Raw genomic sequence first — 24,664 nt, 5'->3', positions numbered from 1 at the left:
AAAGTTGGTAAATGCTAAAACTTTAAAACAGCTTAGTTCCCAAGTTAGAATTAACATAAATAGTTTTTACACGCTGTAACGTACTTGCGAATAAATTATCATCGCTTAAACTTATATTGCAGCTGATCATTTTTTGTCCACTTTAATTCTTTTTAAATGGGGGTATCAGGTACCTAGAACGAAATTTATAAAATGAAGATGTAAAAATTAATAAAGAAAAGTTTCTTGAATTGATGTCGTATAATCATGATGTAGTTAATCATGTAGGCAACAGCTATTTTTTTTGAAGCGTCACGGTAGCCGGGTCGTTAAAGGAGAAGCGCACTGAAGCTAAGAAGTATTTAGGAGCAGGGTTCGATTCCCGGTCTAGGCCTTAGATTTTATTCCTTTACATAAGAAATTCATAGAACAGTATGTTTCTTGAGACTGAGAATGTTGCTTGAGAATTCAATTCAGATTAGATATCAGCAATTAGATTTTCTCTTCCTGGGAACTTCTTACAGCACCAGGAAGGTCCAGTGATGGGAGGAAAAAAAGAAAAAAGAGAATTAGTATCACAAGAACTCCAGATCTGGTGCGCTACCTAGGGCTCGTTTTGGACAAAAGACTCACGTGGAACCCACACAATAGACTTAAAAGACAAGCAATGACGAAACGTGCGAAACTACTTTACAGACTACTTGGACACGCTCCAAATTGCCCAAAGAACTCAAACGTTTAATATACAGTACTATCCTCAAACTTATGTGGACTTACGGACTAGAACTGTGGGGTTCAGCCTAACCTACAAACATACGGACTGTACAGACATTTCAGTCAAAACATCTCCGACAGATAGCTGACGCTCCTTTCTACGGTGACTAACCTCACTCTTCACACCGATCTCAACATTCCCTTCATAGACCAACTCGCCAAGACTAAATACCAAAAATTCCATACTGCTCTCTCTACTTGCTCTAATCCTCTCGTACAGCCTCTCGCTTCCTCTGACATCCCTAATACTCCTCGACGACTGAATCGCCAGTGGCCCCGCGACTTCCTTACAGTCTGAAGGACTAAAAATCATATCCTGTAGAAAGTGCTACCGCTGGGCAGTTTCTTTCCTCCTGCCTTTCACGCATCCATTTATACTTCATCCTCCCTATTTACTTATTGTATATTATATTATGCAGATTGTAAATAACAAAATAAATTTTTTAAAAAAAGTATTACAAGAACGATAAAGCTAAGAGTTTTAAAACATGAGTCATTTTGAGTGACGATCCCAAGAAGAGTTTAGCAACGAGTTCTAAACAGAGATATAAAGCAGCAGAAAGAAAGTTATTAATTCACTAGAGCACAGCGAATACATATTAGTTATTCAAATTAATCACAACAATTTCAACAAAAACTTACAGGTAACGTCAGAGAAATTGTTTATATGACAAGAAGAATGACTCAGAACGGAATATTTGTGAAAAAAAAGATTTTTTTTTCTATTCACTGCCCCATTCCCAACACGGACGGATGTTCCTTTGTCTGCAACTACGAAGGTCGAATAAAGAAGTCAATGTACGATAAGAGACCAGTTCAAATAACATATCATGTACTACTTCACCATACTTAGACATTCCGTTCTAGAGTATATAGAATTTAAAGTGCCTCATATAATTTGTTTATTTAGTTTTAGTTAACTTCTTTTTTTAACTCAATTTAGTTTACAACGGCCTATTGGCAACTGCCTAAAATATAATTTCAACAAAATACATTGATATAATTAAATGATGGCCAACCAAAATGAGTCAGCTAACTCAGGATAATGATGAAGTAAATTCGAAGGATTTTCTATCTTGCTGACAGGTTATCGTGCAGCTATCGACGCTTCAGTCTTCAGCGAGGATTCGAGAGAAGAGCAGTTTGGTTAAGGCAATATTGTGAGTGGATTGAAGTGTTGGAAAAGTTTGAAATGAAATTTGATGTAACGGGATTTGGCTAGGTCAAGGACAAATGGGATTTTTAGGTCAGTGTGGATAGTGTGATTGCTTACGTAGAAAGGAGCTGTAATGATGGTGCTTAGGATTTTCGATTGAAGAGATTGGATGCGATTGAGATTGTAACTCTTTGCAGTACCGTACAGTTCAAGTCCCTAAGTTCAGATTGGGACTAGTAGAGCTGTGTAGAATTTCTTTTTGTTCGTAAGAGGCAATTTGGATCGTTTGTCGAAGAGTCTTTTGGTCATTCGGTGGCGTAAGTTAAGTTTATGTCGCTTGAGCGTCATAGAATCGTCAAGTTAAGTGGCACGTTCTGTCAACTGATTTGTTTTATTTGAATATGAATCCCATCATTATTATGTAAGTAGCTAGAGAACGAAATACACGGTGTTGGCACTTTAAAAGCCTAACTAACCACTCCCTATCAGAGGTACCATTAAAAAATGTTACGCATAAAAGATGTAGATCTAAGTATACAAACAAAATAAATGTTTATGGGAAATCGAAAAGATTTTAAAAAACTAAAAAAATTAATCAGTTAAATCGTAATTCTGGTTCAATCGATTTTAACCAAACTTAATTGTGACATATTATGTTGGCACCATTGCGAAATAATATCAAATTTCCCTTTTTAGTATTTTTATTATTATTTTTGAGTTTCTATGGATGGAGGCAGATCATTCAGTAAAAAATACTTCTTTTTGTAATCAGAGAGCCACAAAAAAATGATATTTCCAATGAAAATGTAAAAGATAAAAATCCGCACGATTGCAATGTACCTTCTCAGGTGCAGCAGGCGAACCAGTAGAGTGAGAGAGAAAATAAATGGTTATCAAACCCATCACGCTACCCACGCACAAACAAACAGAACCCCAACTGTTATTACGGCAAAACTCAATTCATCGCCATTTATAAAAGCCGAACACGCAGATCTATATCTGTATAAGTGAAAATGGAGCTTTCCCATTTCCACAATACTATTATATATTATTTGAAATACTAACCAGTTACATTTTAGCCGGATATTAAAGTATCGTTTGTTGACAGAATTATACGAACACCTTTCCTGTGTTAGGACAACAGTCAACACTAACTTACAAGCAACATTGTCCTATTCACCATATAAATGGCTCTTGGCGTGGAAATAATAACTTTTCCCTTGGAATTTCCATTTATGAATTATATCTTATTGAATTCCCTATCTTTAAAAACAAATCTTCGCCATAAATAAATATCTCTAGGAAAATAGCCAGCTTCTCATTAAAATTAATGATTTTTATCACATATATTTTTTTTAATAAATTCAGTAAGCTATTTCATTAAAATCTTCTTCTTTTTTAATTTTTTTTTTAGTAATTTACAGTCTGTATAAATATATACAATGAGAAAGTATGATGAACTGGTGCGGGAGGAGAGCATGAGGAGAGAAACTACCCACTGGTAGCACTCTTTATAGGTTAACGATGATATTTAGGTCTTCAGACTGCAAGGAAGTCGCGGGGCCACTGGCTATTCAGTCAGCGAGTAGTAAAAGTTAGGGATTCAGAGGAGGTGAGAGACAGTACAAGAGGATTGGAGCGAGTAGAGAGAGCAGTATGGAACTCTCAATATTTAGTCTTGGCGAGTTGTTGTACGAATGGAATGTTGAGGTTGCTGTGAAGAGTGAGGTTAGTCACATAGAAAGGAGCGTCAACTATCTGTAGGAGGAGTTTTGACTGAAATGTTTGCGTTGTCCGTATGTTTGTAGGTATGGCTGAACCTCACAGCTCTAGTCCTGTAAGTCCACATAGGTTTGAGGATAGTATTGTCTATCTACCGCTTGAGGTCTATAGGCAATTTGGAGCGTCGTCCAAGCAGTCTGTAAAGAAGTTTCGCACGTTTCGTCATTGCTTGTCTTTTAAGTCTAGTGTGTGGGTTCCACGTGAGTCTTTTGTCTATGTACAGCCCAAAGTAGCGCACCAGATCTGTACAAGGAAGAGGATTGCTGTTGAAGAGGACAGGAGGACATGAACCCCTCCGCAGAGAAAACGTGGCATGATGGCATTTCTGTGGGTTCATTTTAATCCGCCACTTCTTTGCCCAGGATTCTATTTTATGTAAGTGTATCTGTAACTTGTATAAAGCTGATGAAGGATATGTACTTGTGGTTAGAATGGCTATGGCATATGTACAGAGTAGTATAGATCATCGAAATCTAAAGTGAATCTTTTATTGAAATTAAAAAATGAAGTAAAATAGGCTACTCAAACACACTTTTTTAAAGAAAATGTTTTCTTGATGCAGAAAAAAAGAGATACTGAGAGGTGGTCGAGGAAGTTAGTGAATCAGTCTAATGATATTCCAGGCTATTAGCTAAAGAAGCCTCAGTAATACGCATGCGTACGATGTGTGAGTACAATCAGATTTACATTCAATATACCATCCTTTAGAAAAAACTTTCAAGTGCATGACATGGGCGAATCGACTAAGGTTGGACTAAAATATGAATTATGTTGATATTCAAATAGGTCTGAATTCATCCGCACTAAACGTAGTAATTACGCGGATTCCAATATGGAAAGAGAATTTTTTTATGGAATAAAACGAATTCTCGTTACAAAGAGATTTATTTTTAATACGGAATAGAATTCTTTAGTACAGGAATTAAAGTAAATAATAAACTAATAAAAAGGTCATTACTATTATAAATGTTCAATTTTCATCCTCCGCGCCCTTAAAATTTAGGTATTCCTAAATTAAAGGTACTAATTCCTAATTGAGGTACTAAATTTGATATTTAGTTTTCCGGACCTCACAACAAGCTTTTCAATAAAATCAGCCAACTGCAAGAACACATTCACAAATCGAATTTTCAGTTTTTTGAGCATTTCCGAACACTGATCTTACGGTTTGATGTTGTTTGGCTAACATATTGGAGGAACTACATGTAGCTGACTGATATTGAGTCAGTTACGAAAGGAATACTGAGTTTAATATGACAATTAAAAGCTAAGTGACCCAAGCGCGTCACTATCTGAGGTAGTAATTGGCGCATGGAGCTTTTATATTGGTCTCCGGAAAGTGTTCTCTCGTTACAGACAGCATTATCCATCACCGGACAGTGAGCTGTAAGAAGAGAATAGAGTTGTGAGCTCCTAGGAAGAGAGAATCTAAGTTCCAGCTGGAGTGTTGGAATTCAGTAAACTCTGACCACTTAGCTTATCCCGCTTCCCTTGTTTTTCCAACTGTATTCATCAAGAGCGATAAGAGTTAATTTTGAAGCAAACAATTTAAAATTTAGAACTTAATTATATTAAGACATAATTAAGAAAAGGGGAATGAAATGAAGATATGACTTAATTACAACTGGAAATAGTAACAATTGGTTTAAAACGGAATGAAGAAAAAGTTTAATTAGTAAGAGTAATAAGGTTATTTAGTAAACAACGGGTCAGTCGTTAGTAAGGCCAACTGGGGGCACAAAATGACATTTCAGCAAAGCGTCGGGTGGGACAAATAAATTGTTTTAATTACTGGAGACACTGCGAAAGGGCGCCAGTGTTGCAAAGAGGTTGACCGTTAAAACTACATTAATCATAACAGTTAACCCCTCTCATCACCCCCAAACAACAGGAGGCTGTGTTCTCTAAATACCATTCGCGGAAACCACCTTTACCAACAACTCGCTCAAATATACAAATGATGCATTTCATTGTTTGGACCGTTCTACAATTGTTCTCTTTGTTTGTCTCTGTACATTTTACAAATTTTATGAACACAACTACTTTAACCAAATGGTTTTGCTCTGCATGATTAATGGTATTGTATTATTTAAGTAATCATTTGTTTTGTGATTAGTAAATATTGTTATTGTATTCATGAAAAAAATAATAAACAAATTAACAGTAGAAAACAGCGAATGTTGGCAAATTGTTCAGTAATTTTGAATAAATTCAACGAGGAGCTGGACAAGAAGATCCAAATCAGGAGACTATAATCTCGTCATCGATCTCAAACTATCTATTGTAGTATCCTTTGATGTATAAATATTAGCGTGTAATGCCTATTTTTTCAGGCGAGCTTTACGACCACCAATTAGGTATCGTGGACGAAGACGACTAGAAATATACTTTACTATAAAGTTCTCATATTTGGGTATCGAACGCAGTGCTGCACAATACATCTTAGCTTTGAGGGCCTCGCCCCTAACCTCTCGGCTACCGTGGTGCCTTAGGGTACGTTCACAACGGAACTGTGAGTATAGATGATAGCAGAGATGATAACTGATAGAGTAAAATATAATCGCTGATTAGTGTGCACAACGGAGCTGTGATACATGTCCGAGTAGTGAAGAAGAGTTTTTATGTTCAGCAGCAACAAAATGGTATATTTTAAAAAAAAAAGATGTAGAAAATATCATGTACATCCCATAAATAAAAAACGAAGTACTTTGGGTGAATTTCACTATTTATGTAAGGAACTTAGAAATTATCCGGATCGTTTTATTGAATATGGAGGATGAGTCCACGCACATTCGACTATATTTTAGAAAAAATAAGGTCAAAAATAAGAAAACTTTGGAAAAATTGCCACGGAAATCCTAGAACCATAGAAGAAAAACTGCTGATTACTCTTAGGTAAGTAATGAGAAAAAACAAATACACATAAAAATAAATGTAAGCACGATTTAAAAAACAAAATATTGTTTAAAAGTAAATAATAAAATAATAACAAAAAATAATGCCGGTTTTCACCAAATATCTTGAAAAACAGAGGTATTTTGAACAGCAGTCAAATTTGAAGCTCCGATACTGGAGTTCAGCTAGCAGAAAAATGAAATATTTAATTCTATCATCTATGCTCGTTTATAGCAGCGCGTATGAGTCACTAGTCGAAGCTTCGTTGTGCACGCTCACATTCGAATGTCTTATGTTTTTCTTTAAGCGCTGATGCATCACTCCTATCATCTCTGCTATCATCTATGCTCACAGCTCCGTTGTGAACGTATCCTTAGGCTGGAAACATAGTGGAGCGGCGAGCAAAGCGGCGATGATAGTTGCTTCAAATCAGAGAGAGCGACGAGCAGCGAGCAAAGAGTCGCATGCACATAGTGACGAGTTTAGTCGCCTTTCTCCTTTCGACGAGACATGATGGAGGGATTATTTCTATACGAAAATTTGGAATTTAGTATTTGGCTTAGAAGCAAGAGCTGCTGCAGTGTTCATGATATAAACAGGACTAGACATGAACAGAGGTGAATTCCATCACTTGTACCAACAACTTCGGGAGCATCGTGGCAAGTTCCATTCGTATTCTCGAATATCTATTTCAACATTTAATTACATACAAACCAGTGTTGAAGGCATGTTAATCAAGAAAAGGACGAATTTCAATGTTAACCACATTAATCCTGTTCCATTCATTATCCAACACAAATAGGTTGTGATGTAGAAGATCCTTTTGGTCTCACAGAGAGTCCTTGTGCCCTTGTGTATTTTGAAATAGACATTCAAAAATACGCATGAAACTTGCCAGGATGTTCCCGAAGTTGATGGTATAAGTGATGGAATTCACCAAGTTCATGTCTAGTCATGTTTATATCATGAACACTGCAGCCTCCTGCTACTAAGCTGCTGTAAATACCATATTTTCAAGGAAGAATTTTCGTATAGAAATAGTTCCTCCATCATGTCCCGTCAAAAGGGGAACTATTTACCCTTCCGCTCCACTGTTTCCAGCATTTGGGAAATTGAATTTTGCAATAGATCTTAGATTTGTAAATCTTAAACATCCAAAATGTTTAAAGTTTCCCAATAAAAATAGGCAAAAACTAAAAATATTGAAATAATAAAAAAATTATTTCCTGTGTAAGGAGGAAAAAGTGTATTAGTAACTAAACTAGGGTAGAACCCAACGATAAGTACTCAGCATTACAACGATTACGAGGGTCGTTTGAAAAGTCCGTGCAAAAATAAAAACTACTTAATTTTTGGGGGTAAACCTTTTTTATTTTTCAACATAGTCTCCTTTTAGGCTTATACACTTCGTCCAACGCTGCTCTAGTTTGTTGATCCCTTCCGAATAATAGGATTTGTCCAAGTCTGAAAAATAGCCATTCGTTTCTGCAATCACCTCCTCGTTTGAATAAAATATAGGGGTGATAAAGATAGGGAATAATCTTCATATTGGGGAACAAATAGTAGTCCGAGGGAGCCAAGTCTGGGGAATAGGGGGGATGTGAAACGAGTTAGAACCCTATTTCCATTAATTTTGCGACCACAACTGCTGAGGTGTGAGCTGGTGCATTGTCGTGATGGAAAAGGACTTTTTTGTGGGCCAATCGTGGGCGTTTTTCTTGCAGCTCGGTTTTCAAACGGTCCAATAACGATGAATAATATGCACCTGTAATAGTTTTACCCTTTTCCAGATAGTCGATGAGGATTATCCCTTGCGAATCCCAAAAGGCAGTCGCCATAATCTTTCCGGCCGAAGGAACGGTCTTCACCTTCTTTGGCGCAGATTCCCCCTTGGTAACCCATTGTTTAGATTGTTCTTTGGTCTCAGGAGTGTAGTGATGTATCCATGTTTCAACCACAGTGACGAAACGACGCTTAAAGTCCTGCGGATTCTTCTGGAACAGCTGCAAACCGTCCTTGCAACACTTCACACGATTTCGTTTTTGGTCAAGCGTGAGTAATCGCGGCACCCATCTTGCGGATAGCTTTGTCATGTCCAAATGTTGATGCAAAATATTATGTACCCGTTCATTCGAGATGCCCACAGCACTAGCAATCTCACGCACCTTCACTCTTCTGTCATCCATCACCATATCATGGATTTTATCAATGATTTCTGGAGTAGTAACCTCAACAGGGCGTCCAGAACGTTCAGCGTCACTTGTGCTCATATGGCCACTCCGAAAATTTTGAAACCACTTATAAACTGTTCTAATCGAAGGTGCAGAGTCACCATAATGTTTATCAAGCTTCTCTTTAGTCTCCTCAGGCGTTTTGCCTTTCATAAAGTAGTGTTTAATCAATACACGAAATTCTTTTTTGTCCATTTTTTGAAAATCACTCGACTTCCTCGATTCAAACGAATGCCAAACACAAAGAAATAGACCGATCTGGCTGAAACTTGGTGTGTGTTCTTCCAAGAGATGCTACTAACTAAACATAACCTCGATACGCGCCAGTGGTGCTAGCTCTCTGACTTTGCACGGACTTTTCAAACGACCCTCGTAATTATAACATAAAGCGATTTTGCTTTTGTTTTTAAATAGCTATTAAACGTAAAACTTTACTCGGTTAAAATTTTATTAGTTCATAAAAATAAACTATTTTATTACTGATCTATATTTATTACATTTTCAAAACCACCATTTAATCAAGTATTTCTAAAAAAGAAACCTTTCAGTTTTTAGTTGCTATAAATAATTTTATGCTAATCAGATAAACAATGCCTATAACTTGATCTCTTTGTTTTTGCATAACATTAACACTGTTACAAAACAATATTTAAGAGTTTTAATAAAACTATAAAATTGTAAAGTACTTTCTTTTATGGTTCAACCAAGGATAAATTAGCACTTATCTTTTACGCCTACAGTTTGTTATTTAAGGTTATTGTTATTTTTTTAAAAAAAGCAAAAGAACACAGCAAATATATCTTTCAGAAAGTGACTGATGACAGTATTTAATCTTTTTCTGTTTAGAACTACTGATATAAATAAAACATTAGTGCAAGACATTTGCACAATATTCCCCTTACGCAAATATTGTAGTAACAATTGGGAGGCAGTAAAACTTAACTATAGTTTTCAAAAGTTATTTTCACAGCGCAGCATTCTGGGTCCTATTCTCTACTCCGTTTACACTTCAGACATACCAACAGATCCTAACACTACACTTCTCACATACGCAGATGACACCGCCTTACTGTCTACTAATCATGATCCTGTACTTGCTCACAGAAATCTGCAATCACATCGCTCCTCATTAGAACAGTGGTTCAAGAAATGGGCTATTAACCTTAATGAAACCAAGTCTCAAAACATCACCTTCACTCTTCGTCGCATTACTCCTCATTCAGTCTTCTATAACCTAACACCTCTACCTTGGGCTTTACTTATCGTAGACCGAAGACTTTCATGGAACCTCCCTCACTAGAATAAAAAGAACAAAACTAAATAGACACTGTCGACTACTTAAAAGACTCTTAGACGACAAATCTAAACTGTTTCTAGACATCAAAAGGCTGATTTACGAGGGTCGTTTGAAAAGTTCGTGCAAAAATAAAAACTACTTAATTTTTTGGGGTAAACCTTTTTTATTTTTCAACATAGTCTCCTTTTAAACTTATACACTTCGTCCAACGCTGCTCTAGTTTGTTGATCCCTTCCGAATAATAGGATTTGTCCAAGTCTGAAAAATAGCCATTCGTTTCTGCAATCACCTCCTCGTTTGAATAAAATCTTTTTCCCGCCAGCCATTTCTTCATATTGGGGAACAAATAGTAGTCCGAGGGAGCCAAGTCTGGAGAATAGGGGGGATGTGAAACGAGTTGGAACCCTATTTCCATTAATTTTGGGACCACAACTGCTGAGGTGTGAGCTGGTACGTTGTCGTGATGGAAAAGGACTTTTTTGTGTGCCAATCATGGGCGTTTTTCTTGCAGCTCGGTTTTCAAACGGTCCAATAACGATGAATAATATGCACCTGTAATAGTTTTACCCTTTTCCAGATAGTCGATGAGGATTATTCCTTGCGAATCCCAAAAGACAGTCGCCAAAATCTTTCCGGCCGAAGGAACGGTCTTCGCCTTTTTTGGCGCAGATTCCCCCTTGGTAACCCATTGTTTAGATTGTTCTTTGGTCTCAGGAGTGTAGTGATGTATCCATGTTTCATCCACAGTGACGAAACGACGCTTAAAGTCCTGCGGATTCTTCTGGATCAGCTGCAAACCGTCCTTGCAACACTTCACACGATTATTTTTTTTGGTCAAGCGTGAGTAATCGCGGCACCCATCTTGCGGATAGCTTTGTCATGTCCAAATGTTGATGCAAAATATTATGTACTCGTTCATTCGAGATGCCCACAGCACTAGCAATCTCACGCACCTTCACTCTTCTGTCATCCATCACCATATCATGGATTTTATCAATGATTTCTGGAGTAGTAACCTCAACAGGGCGTCCAGAACGTTCAGCGTCACTTGTGCCCATATGGCCACTCCGAAAATTTTGAAACCACTTATAAACTGTTCTAATCGAAGGTGCAGAGTCACCATAATGTTTATCAAGCTTCTCTTTAGTCTCCTGAGGCGTTTTGCCTTTCATAAAGTAGTGTTTAATCAACACACGAAATTCTTTTTCGTCCATTTTTTGAAAATCACTCGACTTCCTCGATTCAAACGAATGCCAAACACAAAGAAATAGACCGATCTGGCTGAAACTTGGTGTGTGTTCTTCCAAGAGATGCTACTAACTAAACATAACCTCGATACGCGCCAGTGGTGCTATTTCTCTAACTTTGCACGGACTTTTCAAACGACCCTCGTATACTTCTATTTTGAAACCCATCTGTATGGAATAGAGCTGTGGGGTTCAACCAAACGCTCCAATTTCCAAAGGATTCAATCACTTCAATTTAAAATACTTCGAACTATTGTAAACGCTCCATTTTATGTCTCCAACCTGACTATACACACTGACCATAACATTCCTTTTGTCACACAAGTTGCTAAAACAAGATTCAGAAGACTCCACTTCAGCCTGCAATCTCATATAAATCCTGATAACCCGGACAAGACGCCTTAAGGGACAATGGCCTCGAGATCTCCTCTCCAGTGAAGAGAGTGACTAATAGCCTAGCCTGTTTTGGAGTGTTACCACTGGGTAACTTCTCCACTCGTTTGCTTCATTTGTTACTCTGTTATCACTTATAGCGCCAACGCACTGATTGTAGCACAAATGAACGCCAAAAAAAAAAAATTACTTCTACCTGAAAGACATCTATCGCTGGCATTGTTCACTGACGCTCTTAGTTGAACTAAATTTGGACATAAGTAAATCTCTCTTTTTCATTTTCTCGGTGTGAACACTTACTCGACTATTCCCAAAGTTCTAACCCACAAATTTACTCCCATCTCAGAACGTTTGGGTCATATTTAATTCTGAACACTTAAGAACGGATCTAACCACCCTCAGATAGAAATACCCTTAATCGAACGATGTTACACTACCCACACGTAAAATCTAGACGGTTGCAATGCCTCCCCTTAGTTGCTAGAGTAGAAGGTAAAATTATAGTTTGCTATTCAGAGAGCTAGAAAACACTTCTAGCAATACTGTTTAGATGAAAATTCAGCACAGAAAATGTTCCATGACTTTTTAGAATGTACAAAAAAAGAGTTAAAACTCCTCAAATATTGACCGCTGAATACAAGAAAATTGAAAACCATAAACTTTAATTTTATTAAAATATATCAATAATTTGCACAATTTAGTACGAAATTGTTATAAATACCATTTCCAATTTGTATGTTAAAGAGTTCTATCCAAATTACACCGTCTGAATATTAAACAGGTTTTAAGATTCTTTCAACTTATTTCCATATAATGAAATCAGCCATTTCTATTTTAATCCGCCTAATGGAACAAAATGCTCTGCCACATCATCTACTCTTTCAACACAGAAATCTCAGTATTTTTCCCCTTTTAACCAATAATACTGTAACGAAGTTGACCTGGACATAGAAGAAAGGCCTAGATTGTTCTAGGGGTTGAGCGATCAAAGTCAGTAACCGCCACTGCATAAACAAAAGGGCGGTATCTACTTGTGGCAGAGAAGAAAGGCCTAGATTGTTCTAGGGGTTGAGCGATGAAAGTCAGTAACAGGCCGCCACTGCATTAACAAAAGGGCGGTATCTACCTGTGGCAGAGAAGAAAGGCCTAGATTGTTCTAGGGGTTAAGCGACCAAAGTCGGTATCAGGCCACCACTGTGTAGACAAAAGGGCCGGTCTCTATCTGAACTAGAAAGGAAAGGGCTAGATTGTTCAAGGAGTTAGTGACCTGTGTAAAAGCCAGCTAAGAGAAAGGCCTCAGTTGGGGTGGTGGCATATGTGTTTTCCCAGCCAGTGATTGACAGGTAGGAGCGAGACAGAGAGTAGGAGGAGGGCGGCCCCAACTGAGGTGGTGGCAGTATGTTTTCTCCAGCCAATGAACGTCAGGAGGGCGTGGAAACTTATGCTCAGAGAGTTGGAGGAGGGCAGTCCCAGTTGGAGGGAGGCACGCAGTTAAAAGGAGGCAGACACAGCTGGAGAAGTCAGTTGTTTTTAGAGTTTTAAGGCGTTATTAGAGTTGTTAATCAGTTTTAAGCAGTTAGTCTTGAGTGAGTCTTGGAGAGACGTTAGTTTGGAGAGACACTTTGGAAGTGACAGTTTGAGAGAGTCAGTGTTGCGGAGTGCTTCAGTGGTAGCTAGTTGGGCAATTAGTCAGTTGATGAGTAGAGCTGTGTTAGTGCAGCTGAGCCTAGTGCAATTCGGTGCAGTGCGGACCAGGGGTCGGTCGTGGAACAGTTTTGTGGCGTTACGTAGTGAGTAAGTAACAGTAAACTGTTGTGTCTGTTGTAAATGGTGACTGTAATGAATAGCGTTAGTTGCTAGTAAATGTTCATGTTAGTTAATGTTAATGTGTGAATAAATCAGGTTATTACTTACAAATTTAGCGAGTTTTATTATTTAATCAAACCCACATAATATTAAAATAACTAGTGGCAGGCACTAGTTGTGTAAGTAAAGTTCTTTCTTAGTAAAAGGACAAGAAAAAAACTTTACAATACTTTACAAAATAGCTCTACAGCACTGATCGAGCCTTGGCCTCCCGGACAACCTCGAACCACCTCTCTCTGTCCATCGCCTTCCTCTTCCAATCAGTGACACCCAGCTTCCGCAAGTCAGCCTCCACATCCTGCATCCAACGCCTTCTTGGTCGCCCTCTACCTCTTGTACCCTCCATTTTGGAGAAAAGTAGGTTTTTTTTGGCATCCGATTGTCCGGCATTCGCACCACATGGCCCAACCATTCAATTCTTCTCGCCTTTATGAATTGCACTATGTCATTTTCCTGACACATCTCATAAAGCTCATTGTTCGTTCTTATTTTCCACTCTCCCATCACCAATGTGGCAAGGAAAATCTTCCTTTCAAATACTTTTAACGGATTCACAGTCGCCACCCAAAGGGTCCAAGTTTCACAATTGGCCTCAATCAATGTTTTATATAAATTAATTTTTTGTTTTACGTGGCAATAGAGAAGAACGGAATAGCTTAATAATGGCGAAATAGACCCGGCTTCCGGCCCTGATCCTGCAATTCACCTCGGGTGCAATCCTATTTTCGCTGTTTAGCTCAGCTCCCAAGAATACGAATGATTTCATCTTCTCGAAAGTGAACCCCTCTACTCCCAGTTTTTGGGCTACTCCACAGTTGCCATTTGAGCTTAAGTTCATATACTTAGTTTTCTTTTTATTCACCGCGAGACCTATTTTATCGCCTTCAGATTTCAGGGTATGAAAAACCTCCTTCAATGACCGAGTACTTCTGGCTATTATGCATAAATCGTGAGCATAAGCACATATCTGATTCATCGAGTAAATCACACTTCCTGTGACATTGAGCTTATTTACCTATTATTTACCTTATTTAAAGATTCCGAAACCCAAAGACAACAATAAGAATAACCTTTAACCCGGTGGCGCATGGAGTATCTGTATTTTCTCCAACAACGCCAGAAGAGGCTAAAGAATACCCCTAATATCCGGGAGAGAGACTTGGTTGTCCACAAAGAGCCCAATTCGCCACAAAAATCCTGGCCATTAGCTAGAGTCACAGAAACACATCCCGGCAGCGACGGTATAGTCCGGGTAGTCACGATACTAACTAATGCCGGTACCTACAAGAGACTTGTAGCCAAATTGGTTCCCTTGGCGCCTCTTAACCAACAATCTTAACCCTCGAAATTTAATACATTCAAGCCGTGCGCAATGCGCCAGCTTGCACCCTGATGCCAAGCATCCATATCATTCCCTTTTTTATTTTTATTTTGTTCAATTTATCAAGTCTTTCCATGGCGCCCGAACCGCATCTTTACAACCCTTGGTAAACTCTCTTTCTTAGCCTGTACTACCCCCTTGAACCGGAATAGACAATTTTCTGCGGATCCCGCTGCTTCATAGTGAACAATAGCGATTGGAAAATTTAATACAATTTTGGTGGGCGGTATGTTGAGGCCACATTTGAGTTTTGGAGTGGAGTGTACCAAAAGTTAAATTATAACGTAAAATGCTAAAATAAATACTATAAGTATTAAAAATAGCATAACTCGTCAGCATAAGCACATATCTGATTCATCATTGTAAATCACTCTTCCTGTGACATTGAGCTTATTTACCTATTATTTACCTTATTTAAAGATTCCGAAACCCAAAGACAACAATAAGAATAACCTTTAACCAATAATACATTTAAAATAAAATTTACTTCTCCACAATAAATTATTAGTACTCGACTTCATACTTATTATTAGTTGTAGGTTAACCAAAATCCAGTCCAATAACAAACAATTGCTCCTCAATTTTCCAACGCCATATTTAATTTTTTTCCAAATTTTGTCGACATGTTTCAAAACTTATTCGATACTAATTAAATTATCTTTATTTTCGTAATCAATTTTGAAATATGTATTCTATCCAACTTTAAACGCAATTTATTTTGTCATAACTATAACTATTAAAATTTTTTGTCAGTTTCACGTTGTAATTTTAAATTTTCACGACTGTCTTAAAAGCTTGTACGTAAAAATAAATAGCAATTGCGCAGATTTTTGATCTGGACTGTACATGTATTGGGGCTGCCTGTGTATAAGTGAATATGTATCTTCTGTGCCTCAGCAACATAAAATCTATTCTCTATAGAAGCTTGAACGTACTCTCGTTTACAAAAAAATAGCCTCAAGTATACTGCCAGGAAATGTGATTAAGACTTGTCCGCTGTTCACTGAACGCGTCATGAGAAGATACATGGAAAAACACTACATTTACAGCTTTCTCAGATAAATTAACTAAGCTATCCGACTGCCATTTACGATCCACTGATCATGTAATCTAATCTCTGGAGAATAAAGATTAAGTATTGATAGAAAAGATGCAAATCAGTTAGAAGTTATTAAGGAGCATAAGGAGGACAGGTTATATAGACACCTAGAGCCACCCCGACCTTGGACCGTCGTCTGCAATTCTGGTGTTGCAGCTTTCTAAGCCTAGAGTCCCTAAGAGTTAGTGTGACATCTGAAGAATTATGGTCTTTTAGAACATTAAACGAACAAATTTATAACCCTGATTTTAAAATTAAAAGAAAAACTTATCTGGCAAATTAGAAAAAGGATACCGATTGCAAGTAATGATTCCTGAAGATAACAAGAGATCTGTTATTTAAATCTATTATATTTGAGTCGCAAAAATTTAAATCGAGATTCTCTCAAGTTTCAATCGAATAGCCATGTAAAATTGTTTGAGAGTTATGCAAATAAGTAGCTCCATTACAGAATATTTTTTTAAAAAAAAGCTCCTAAACTGTTTTTATGAAGAATAATAGAGCAACTTAAGAATAAAATTAATTTAGATAACACAGTGCTAAATGCATTTATTTTCAAATCTGCTGAACTGTTTCGACGACTTGGCGAGTTTCCACTTTATTACTACAACAAAATGTTGCAACAAGTAAATTTGATCTTACTGGTTCAGTTCACTTGTAATGTCATGGTTAGAGTAATCACCCATTGGTGAAACCTTCCTCAGTAGATTGCACTCATATCAGGAGGTCATTGGTAATATGATGTAAGAAATATTTTAAATGATAAAAATTTATAAAATATATGATGATACCAAAAATACAATAATAAAAATTGACAGGGAAGCGATTAGCTATGCGGTTAGCGCATTGGATTAACCACGCGGAGGTCCCCGGTTCGAATCCAGCTGCTGGCCCTAAGGTTTTATCTTCCTAGGAGCTTCTTACACATATCACCGTCCGGTGATGGGGAACAGTGTTGACAGTAACGTGAGAACACCGTCTGGAGGCCGGCAGAGCACTAAAAAAAGCTACGTGCGCCAATAACCTCAGATGATGACGTTCCTTAAATAATTAAAAAATTAAAATTGACCCTCCCATTTCCCTCACAAAACCTTTTTAAGGATTGATTACACTCAGGGTTTTATTTTTTCACTTTATTTGCCATATTTACAACTACAAAAAATGTTGCATCAAGTAAATTTGATGAAACTGGTTAAGTTCTCATGAATATCATGTAAGAGCAACCACCCATTGATGGAACTCTTTCTCAGTGGATATTACATTCACATCAGTAGGTCACTAAACCACTTCCGCTTCAAGCGACGTGGAGGATTGTCTGGAAGGTGAGGAGAAGAGAGCTGTTGCACGAGAGGATTAGGACGGATAGCAAGGAGGCTGTTGTGGAATTTGCGGTAGCGAGACTTTGTTAGATCAGAGACAAAGGGGATGTGAAGGTTATGTGTATGGTAAGGTTAGAAATGTAGTATGGTGCTTAAAAACTTAACCCTCCATATTTACACGTAACTAAAATCAATTTAAACGCAGAATTTCTTTTCAAAACAAGAAGAGAACCAAGAAAGACCAAGCAGGACCAAGAACTGTTTGATTTCGACCTATTTCTAGCATCCTAGATTAATTGGTCATCAATACTTTGCAGTAATACTGGTATATGTGCTCCGGATCTCATACAGAAACATAGCTCTTTTCTTATTATGGATATAACTAAAGAAAATTTGAGAAAACATTAGCAGTTAGCGCAACTGGAGAGTCGATTAGCACTAAGTTAGAGGGTGAGAGAAATACAAGGAGGCATTTATTAATGACCAGGTCATCATCAGCTTCAGAAACAGGAAATATCCACAACTTCCATCAATCATAATGTGAAGTAGCGAGTACATGTATAAGGAGAGCGTTAGCAATGGTTGAGAAGGGCGAAGAAAGAAAAAGAATGGAGATTACATTGGCCACCTGACGGGTATTATCTTACACACATCCGGACAGCATTTCTGGAGACGATGGGTGGACTAGCTGGAAGGCTAGAATATCTGCTGCTGAAGTCGGCTCACGGTGCGGCTATTACTGTACATTACGGATGAGCCAGTGAGGGAAAGAGACGTCACACCCCACATACTCTTCGGAGCTCCCCTCATTCTGCAACACAACATCCCCACGCATAACACATATGTTCGGACATGGTTGGGCAACTACCCTTCCTCGTACATTTAAATTACTAAAGCCGAGAAGATACGAAATCAAACAGTTACTGGTACTATTCTGGAATCATAGCTAAACACAGTACTGATAGATTATTTAATTTTTTTTTTTTAAGTAATTTAAGACGCGTCCACATCTAAGATTACAAGCGCTCGGAGCTTTTATCAGTACACTCCTTGCTTCCGAACAGGGATCTCTTGTAACGCTGTCTATCACTGGACAAGAAAGGCAAGTTCTACATGCTGGATTCAAACCCGGGATCTCTGCAATGAAATCCAGTTCGCTAACCACATAATGTTGGGGGCTTAATCAAACTTATCCGAACCTTTTGTTAATTGCTCGACCATAACCTAATGCTCTGGAATATTATAATTAAAAGCGGAACACAATAAAAGTGAAGAAGAAAAAATACTTTGATCTGAACGCAATATTACTCTAATTGGCAACCACGGAAAACGAGTGGAACGATCATTACAAAACGTTTTAATAAAGATCACTGACTGCTGGAAATAAAGAGTTGAATTCATTCTTAATTTATTTATTTTAAAAATTTGAACAGACTTGCAGCCAAAAAGAACATTAACCACAAGCCTAGTTATCGAACAATGACGTAGAAATCTTTCCAATGAATTAACAATATTTAATTAAATTGAATTGTGACGTATCAATTGCAATTTTTTATCAAATCTATCTATCATGACTAATAAATTTGCAGTAAATGAAGTTGCATCTTCTTTTTTTAGTAATCAAACAGTCACAAGATTTCTGCATACTTTATTTGCAATATTAATAAGATAAGATTACGTCTTAACTGATATTATACCAATTGTAAAATGAAATTATTTCCTGCAAATAGACTGTATCGTTTTAGTGCAATATTTTACAAACTTTTTATCATTAAATATGAATTCATGAAAATCGGTTTTCGCGTTTAGGCGCTACGCAGTTTTCCAAAAAAAAGGTAACAACAAGAACAAGAACAAGAACAATTTTTGAAAAAGCCGTTTTTGTTCATTTTCGGCAACTTTTTCTCGAAACCTATTAGATCTGAGTTGTTGCAAAAAAATTACAGTTATAAAGGAGGGTTTGCCCTATAATTTAAAGAAAATTTGGGAATTTTATCTTTTATAGAAAAAGAGAAAAAAATTGTCAAAGTTGGGTGTTTTTCAACGTCGTGCAGTTTTTGACGATCAACCCTTATCCAAATGTCCTACCGGACAGTTTTAATTAAATAGAAATATTTTTGAAAATTTGGTTATATCCGCAGAACTGGACGAAATCAGCGATGATTGGCTTGGCAGAGGTGCCTCTTTAAATATGAATATTTTTCGGTTAAAACTTCATATCCTTAAAAATGAAGAAAGCATCTAATGCTTCATTAATTTTATTAATACTACTGCGATTTTTGTTCAGTTAGAAGTTTTAAATTATTCCTTTTTAATTATAGTGATTATCGTATTATGTTTTAACCTTACAAAATATTAACTTTCTAGTTCAGTTCAGTCGCAATTACTGCGTAGAATCAATAAACATTCTAAAATACGGCATTTTAAAATCTGAAAAAGTAATTTATGAAATGCTCCAAACTATTAACCCATGTGCATCATAAGCGCATATATGCGCTCATTTTGCCTGACCACTATCACCAGAGCGGATATTTGCGAGCATTTCATTTAGGCACGTATCACTAGCGCGCATATTATACCTGTGCATTTTTGGGGAATTTTTTTGGTAATCAGATATGGATTCAGGGTAAAATATATGGGGGACCAGAAAGTAATGTCGTTTCTGCGCATGTCGATATTTGGTTGTCATTTGTCGGCTCATTGTGTATCTCGAAGGCGCGCCAAAGTCAATTTAAGGTTATTCTGACTTGTTCACTTCTAGGTATTCAATATTAAGGTTATTTCTTTTGGCAGTTTGGGGTGAAATGGCCAGCCAAATACCAGAAGAGCGTATCCGGCATTGTATGCTTTTTGATATTCGCTAGGGTAGTAAAGCAACAGTTGCGACTAAAAACATTTGCGTTGTTTATCCAAGGGCATTAGACGTTCGTAAATGCCAAAGATGGTTTTCCAAGTTTAGATCCGGTAATTTTAATCTCTCTGACTTCTATAGAGCAGGAAGATCAACAACATTAGACAACGACATGCTAAGGGCAGAAGTGAAAGCAAATCCATGTCAAACAATCGAGGAACTGAGAGGGTCCGATATTTACCCGTACACTTTAATGTGCTTCTATACGAGTAGGTCTTCTAAATTAGACGATAGTTATGAAAAAATAAGTGTTCAAATGATGCAGATGCAATCGAGGAACTGTCAAACACCCCTTAACCTTGGTCGACCGTCCAGGAACATTTAAAGTCTTTGTGTTGGAGTCCCCCATAATCTGTCCGAAGAGAACAAAGCCAACCGTTTTTTTGATCGTTTGATCACTGGAGACGAAAAATGAGTCCTACGAGGGTCGTTTGAAAAGACCGTGCAAAGTCAGAGAGAGATAGCACCACTGGCGCGTATCGAGGTTATGTTTAGTTAGTAGCATCTCTTGGAAGAACACACACCAAGTTTCAGCCAGATCGGTCTATTTCTTTGTGTTTGGCATTCGTTTGAATCGAGGAAGTCGAGTGATTTTCAAAAAATGGACGAAAAAGAATTTCGTATGTTGATTATACACTACTTTATGAAAGGCAAAACGCCTGAGGAGACTAAAGAGAAGCTTGATAAACATTATGGTGACTCTGCACCTTCGATTAGAACAGTTTATAAGTGGTTTCAAAATTTTCGGAGTGGCCATATGGGCACAAGTGACGCTGAACGTTCTGGACGCCCTGTTGAGGTTACTACTCCAGAAATCATTGATAAAATCCATGATATGGTGATGGATGACAGAAGAGTGAAGGTGCGTGAGATTGCTAGTGCTGTGGGCATCTCGAATGAACGGGTACATAATATTTTGCATCAACATTTGGACATGACAAAGCTATCCGCAAGATGGGTACCGCGATTGCTCACGCTTGACCAAAAACGAAATGTGTGAAGTGTTGCAAGGACGGTTTGCAGCTGTTCCAGAAGAATCCGCAGGACTTTAAGCGTCGTTTCGTCACTGTGGATGAAACATGGATACATCACTACACTCCTGAGACCAAAGAACAATCTAAACAATGGGTTACCAAGGGGGAATCTGCGCAAAAAAAGGCGAAGACCGTTCCTTCGGCCGGAAAGATTATGGCGACTGTCTTTTGGGATTCGCAAGGAATAATCCTCATTATCTGGAAAAGGGTAAAACTATTACAGGTGCATATTATTCATCGTTATTGGACCGTTTGAAAACCGAGAAAGATTATGGCGACTGTCTTTTGGGATTCGCAAGGAATAATCCTCATTATCTGGAAAAGGGTAAAACTATTACAGGTGCATATTATTCATCGTTATTGGACCGTTTGAAAACCGAGCTGCAAGAAAAACGCCCACGATTGGCCCACAAAAAAGTCCTTTTCCATCACGACAACGCAACAACTCACACCTCAGCAGTTGTGGTCGCAAAATTAATGGAAATAGGGTTCCAACTCGTTTCACATCCCCCCTATTCTCCAGGCTTGGCTCCCTCGGACTACTATTTGTTCCCCAATATGAAGAAATGGCTGGCGGGAAAAAGATTTTATTCAAACGAGAAGGTGATTGCAGAAACGAATGGCTATTTTTCAGACTTGGACAAATCCTATTATTCGGAAGGGATCAACAAACTAGAGCAGCGTTGGACGAAGTGTATAAGCCTAAAAGGAGACTATGTTGAAAAATAAAAAAGGTTTACCCCAAAAAATTAAGTAGTTTTCATTTTTGCACGGACTTTTCAAACGACCCTCGTATGATGATCCAAAACGCAAAAGGCAGTGGCTCTCTCCAAATGAATCACCACGAAGTACTGTTTAAAATATTTATAGTAAAATTCGCACACTAGATGGCAAAAGGTTGATTATATTACTGATCAAAAATAAAGACATTAAAAATTTATTCGTTTGAATTTAATGTAAGAAAGCGACATTACTTTCCAGTCCCTCTATTAATACGAAAATTTAGGAAAAATGAACGGTTGTTTTTCCGACAGCAGCGAAGAGGCAATTAGAACTATAAAACGCTGACATTTTTTTTTGTAGTACAGACAAGAGCATTTCACGTTTTCAAGCAGAAATTAGCGGAAGAAATATTTGAAAATAACATTTACACCATGTCCATCATTGCCTCGAAGATTTGCCGGTCAACACTTCCCCAACCCTTATCGAAACAACTTCATCGAAGAAAGCAAACGTTGTGCAGTTTTATCAGAAAAAAAAGAAAATAAAAGATACATTTTACCAATGTGATAATTGCTACGTGGTCTTATGTATTGCCATTTCAAGTCTTATCATGTTGTGCAAAATATGTCTTTTATTATTTTTAACCTATAAGGAAACCAAAATTCTTTAAAATTCTCTATTTTTGCAATATTGTTATTATTTTTCATGTTTCGAAACATATTCAATTATTTAAATAGAATAAAAAAAAATTTAGTGATAAGAACGAACTTTTCCGTCTGATGCAAATGGGTTAAAAAAGTATTTCCTTCAAAAAAAATCTAGAGAGGTTTAAGGTTGACCCAGTGGGGAAACCAAAATAGCAATAAAAGTTAATAATTTCCGTTTTTGTCGTTCTTTACCTTGTGTGTGATGGTGACTGGTTATTCTTTGCCAAATCTAAATGTTTTTTAACACTTCGCTGCTTCCACAACTGGAAAACCCACCAGGTTCTAAGCACTTTGAACATTCTACTACTTTTAACAACCATTTTATCTTTCTTTTAATAACAAATAAAATTCACATTATAAAAGAATAATGAAGAGAATAAAAGCACAATACAAAGTGAAAGGTAATACTCGTATTATCACTAGCGGATATCGCTGGTAATACTGACGGATTGAAATAGCACTGGGAGGTAGAGTGAGATAGTATCAAGAAGAGGGTAAAGATTCCAAGTCTGTCCGTTTGTGGGTTCTTGGGTAAATTCTATCCCCCCTTCGCTGCTACTTGAAACTGTCTTATCAGCACTCCAAGGATATGTTCGAGTTATAACACTTGAAAGGTTTCAAAAGTGAAAAAATAAATAAAACTTGAGTTAAAGCAATGTACGTATTACGTACTATTTTCAGAGTATTACTGACGTTAACATAAAACATGTTGAGTCAAAAAATAAAAATAAAATTATCTTAAAAAATGCAAAAGAAGAATTCAATTCTGCAACTTTGTCTTTTATCCTTAACAAAAACTTACAGTTTTAAAAGTTAAGTATAAGGGTTGATTAAACGCCAAAAGGTACACAAATCAGCAGTTCCCAACATTTCATTAATACTTCATTGATATAATTTAAGTAATTTTACTGCATTAACTTTTCCTTCACATTTTTTAGAATTTATTAGATGTCACAGACCCTTATGCTGGCCATTTTCGTCTACAAAATATTTACTCAAGTAGCACACCATTTAACTTAGATTGACTGTAATATCTATTTATCTATAATAATCAAACTATTAATCACAGGTGAAAAAGAAAACGTTATAAAAAATATTAAAAAAAATAAGAGGCTAAAAAATTCATAAACTTTTTTTACATCAATGATTTTATGCATTTATTTTTATTTTTAAATAAAAATCATTGGTTTAAGTTCATTCTTCGATTAAAGTAATTGTTATTTTATGTTGTAGTCAAACGTTTGTAATAATAAGTAATAATTATCTGGCTTTATCGCAAATAATATAGTTTTCTTCAATTACACTCTCAATCTAGGTGTTCTTCCCACAATGTTATATATATGTAATATAAAATAAAGAAAATAAAGATATGCATATTTTTAGGACAGCTAATTATTCCAGTATTTTACCATAAGTAAAATTAGGGGGACTAAATTAAATTACAATTGAGAAATGAGTAAATATTGTTGAATAATCTACTTGTTATTAAATGTATGTTATTTGTGCTCACGAATATTTCGGTAAGACGAATTTAAGACTGAAATATTGTTTTGAATCCTCCGTGATTGAAATTTAAAAAGTGGCCGACTCTAACTTTGTTTTTTTCTACTTTAACATGCATGTATATGTGACTACTCAGAATAATTCATCACTCATTTTATCATAATTATAATAAAAAAATATTATGAATGAACTGGCCAGCATAAGGGTCTGTGACATCTAATAAATTCTAAAAAATGTGAAGGAAAAGTTAATGCAGTAAAATTACTTAAATTATATCAATGAAGTATTAATGAAATGTTGGGAACTGCTGATTTGTGTACCTTTTGGCGTTTAATCAACCCTTATACTTAACTTTTAAAACTGTAAG

The 24,664-nt window shown here is 36.8% G+C and overlaps 1 protein-coding gene across 7 annotated transcripts in view; it reads right to left on the bottom strand.

The window, feature by feature from the left end:
- spri (Src homology 2 domain-containing protein sprint) overlaps positions 1-24,664 on the bottom strand; it is a 577,619-nt gene that overhangs the window by 379,918 nt on the left and 173,037 nt on the right. Inside the window, exon 1 of one of the 7 annotated variants that reach the window (XM_074124871.1) lies at positions 22,987-23,139. The exons of the other annotated variants lie outside the window; for them this stretch is intronic. Coding sequence (XP_073980972.1) covers positions 22,987-23,114 — 128 coding nt within the window. The 5' untranslated portion in view covers positions 23,115-23,139. Of the gene's footprint in view, positions 1-22,986; positions 23,140-24,664 lie in introns of those variants that run through there. 7 annotated transcript variants of the gene reach the window in all.

This window comes from Rhodnius prolixus, unplaced genomic scaffold (assembly GCF_049639745.1).
Source record: "Rhodnius prolixus isolate KJV_2025 unplaced genomic scaffold, Rpr scaffold_3, whole genome shotgun sequence".
Taxonomy (NCBI): domain Eukaryota; kingdom Metazoa; phylum Arthropoda; class Insecta; order Hemiptera; family Reduviidae; genus Rhodnius; species Rhodnius prolixus.
Note: the sequence above shows the minus strand (reverse complement) of the source record. Positions and strands in the feature narration are given on the sequence as shown.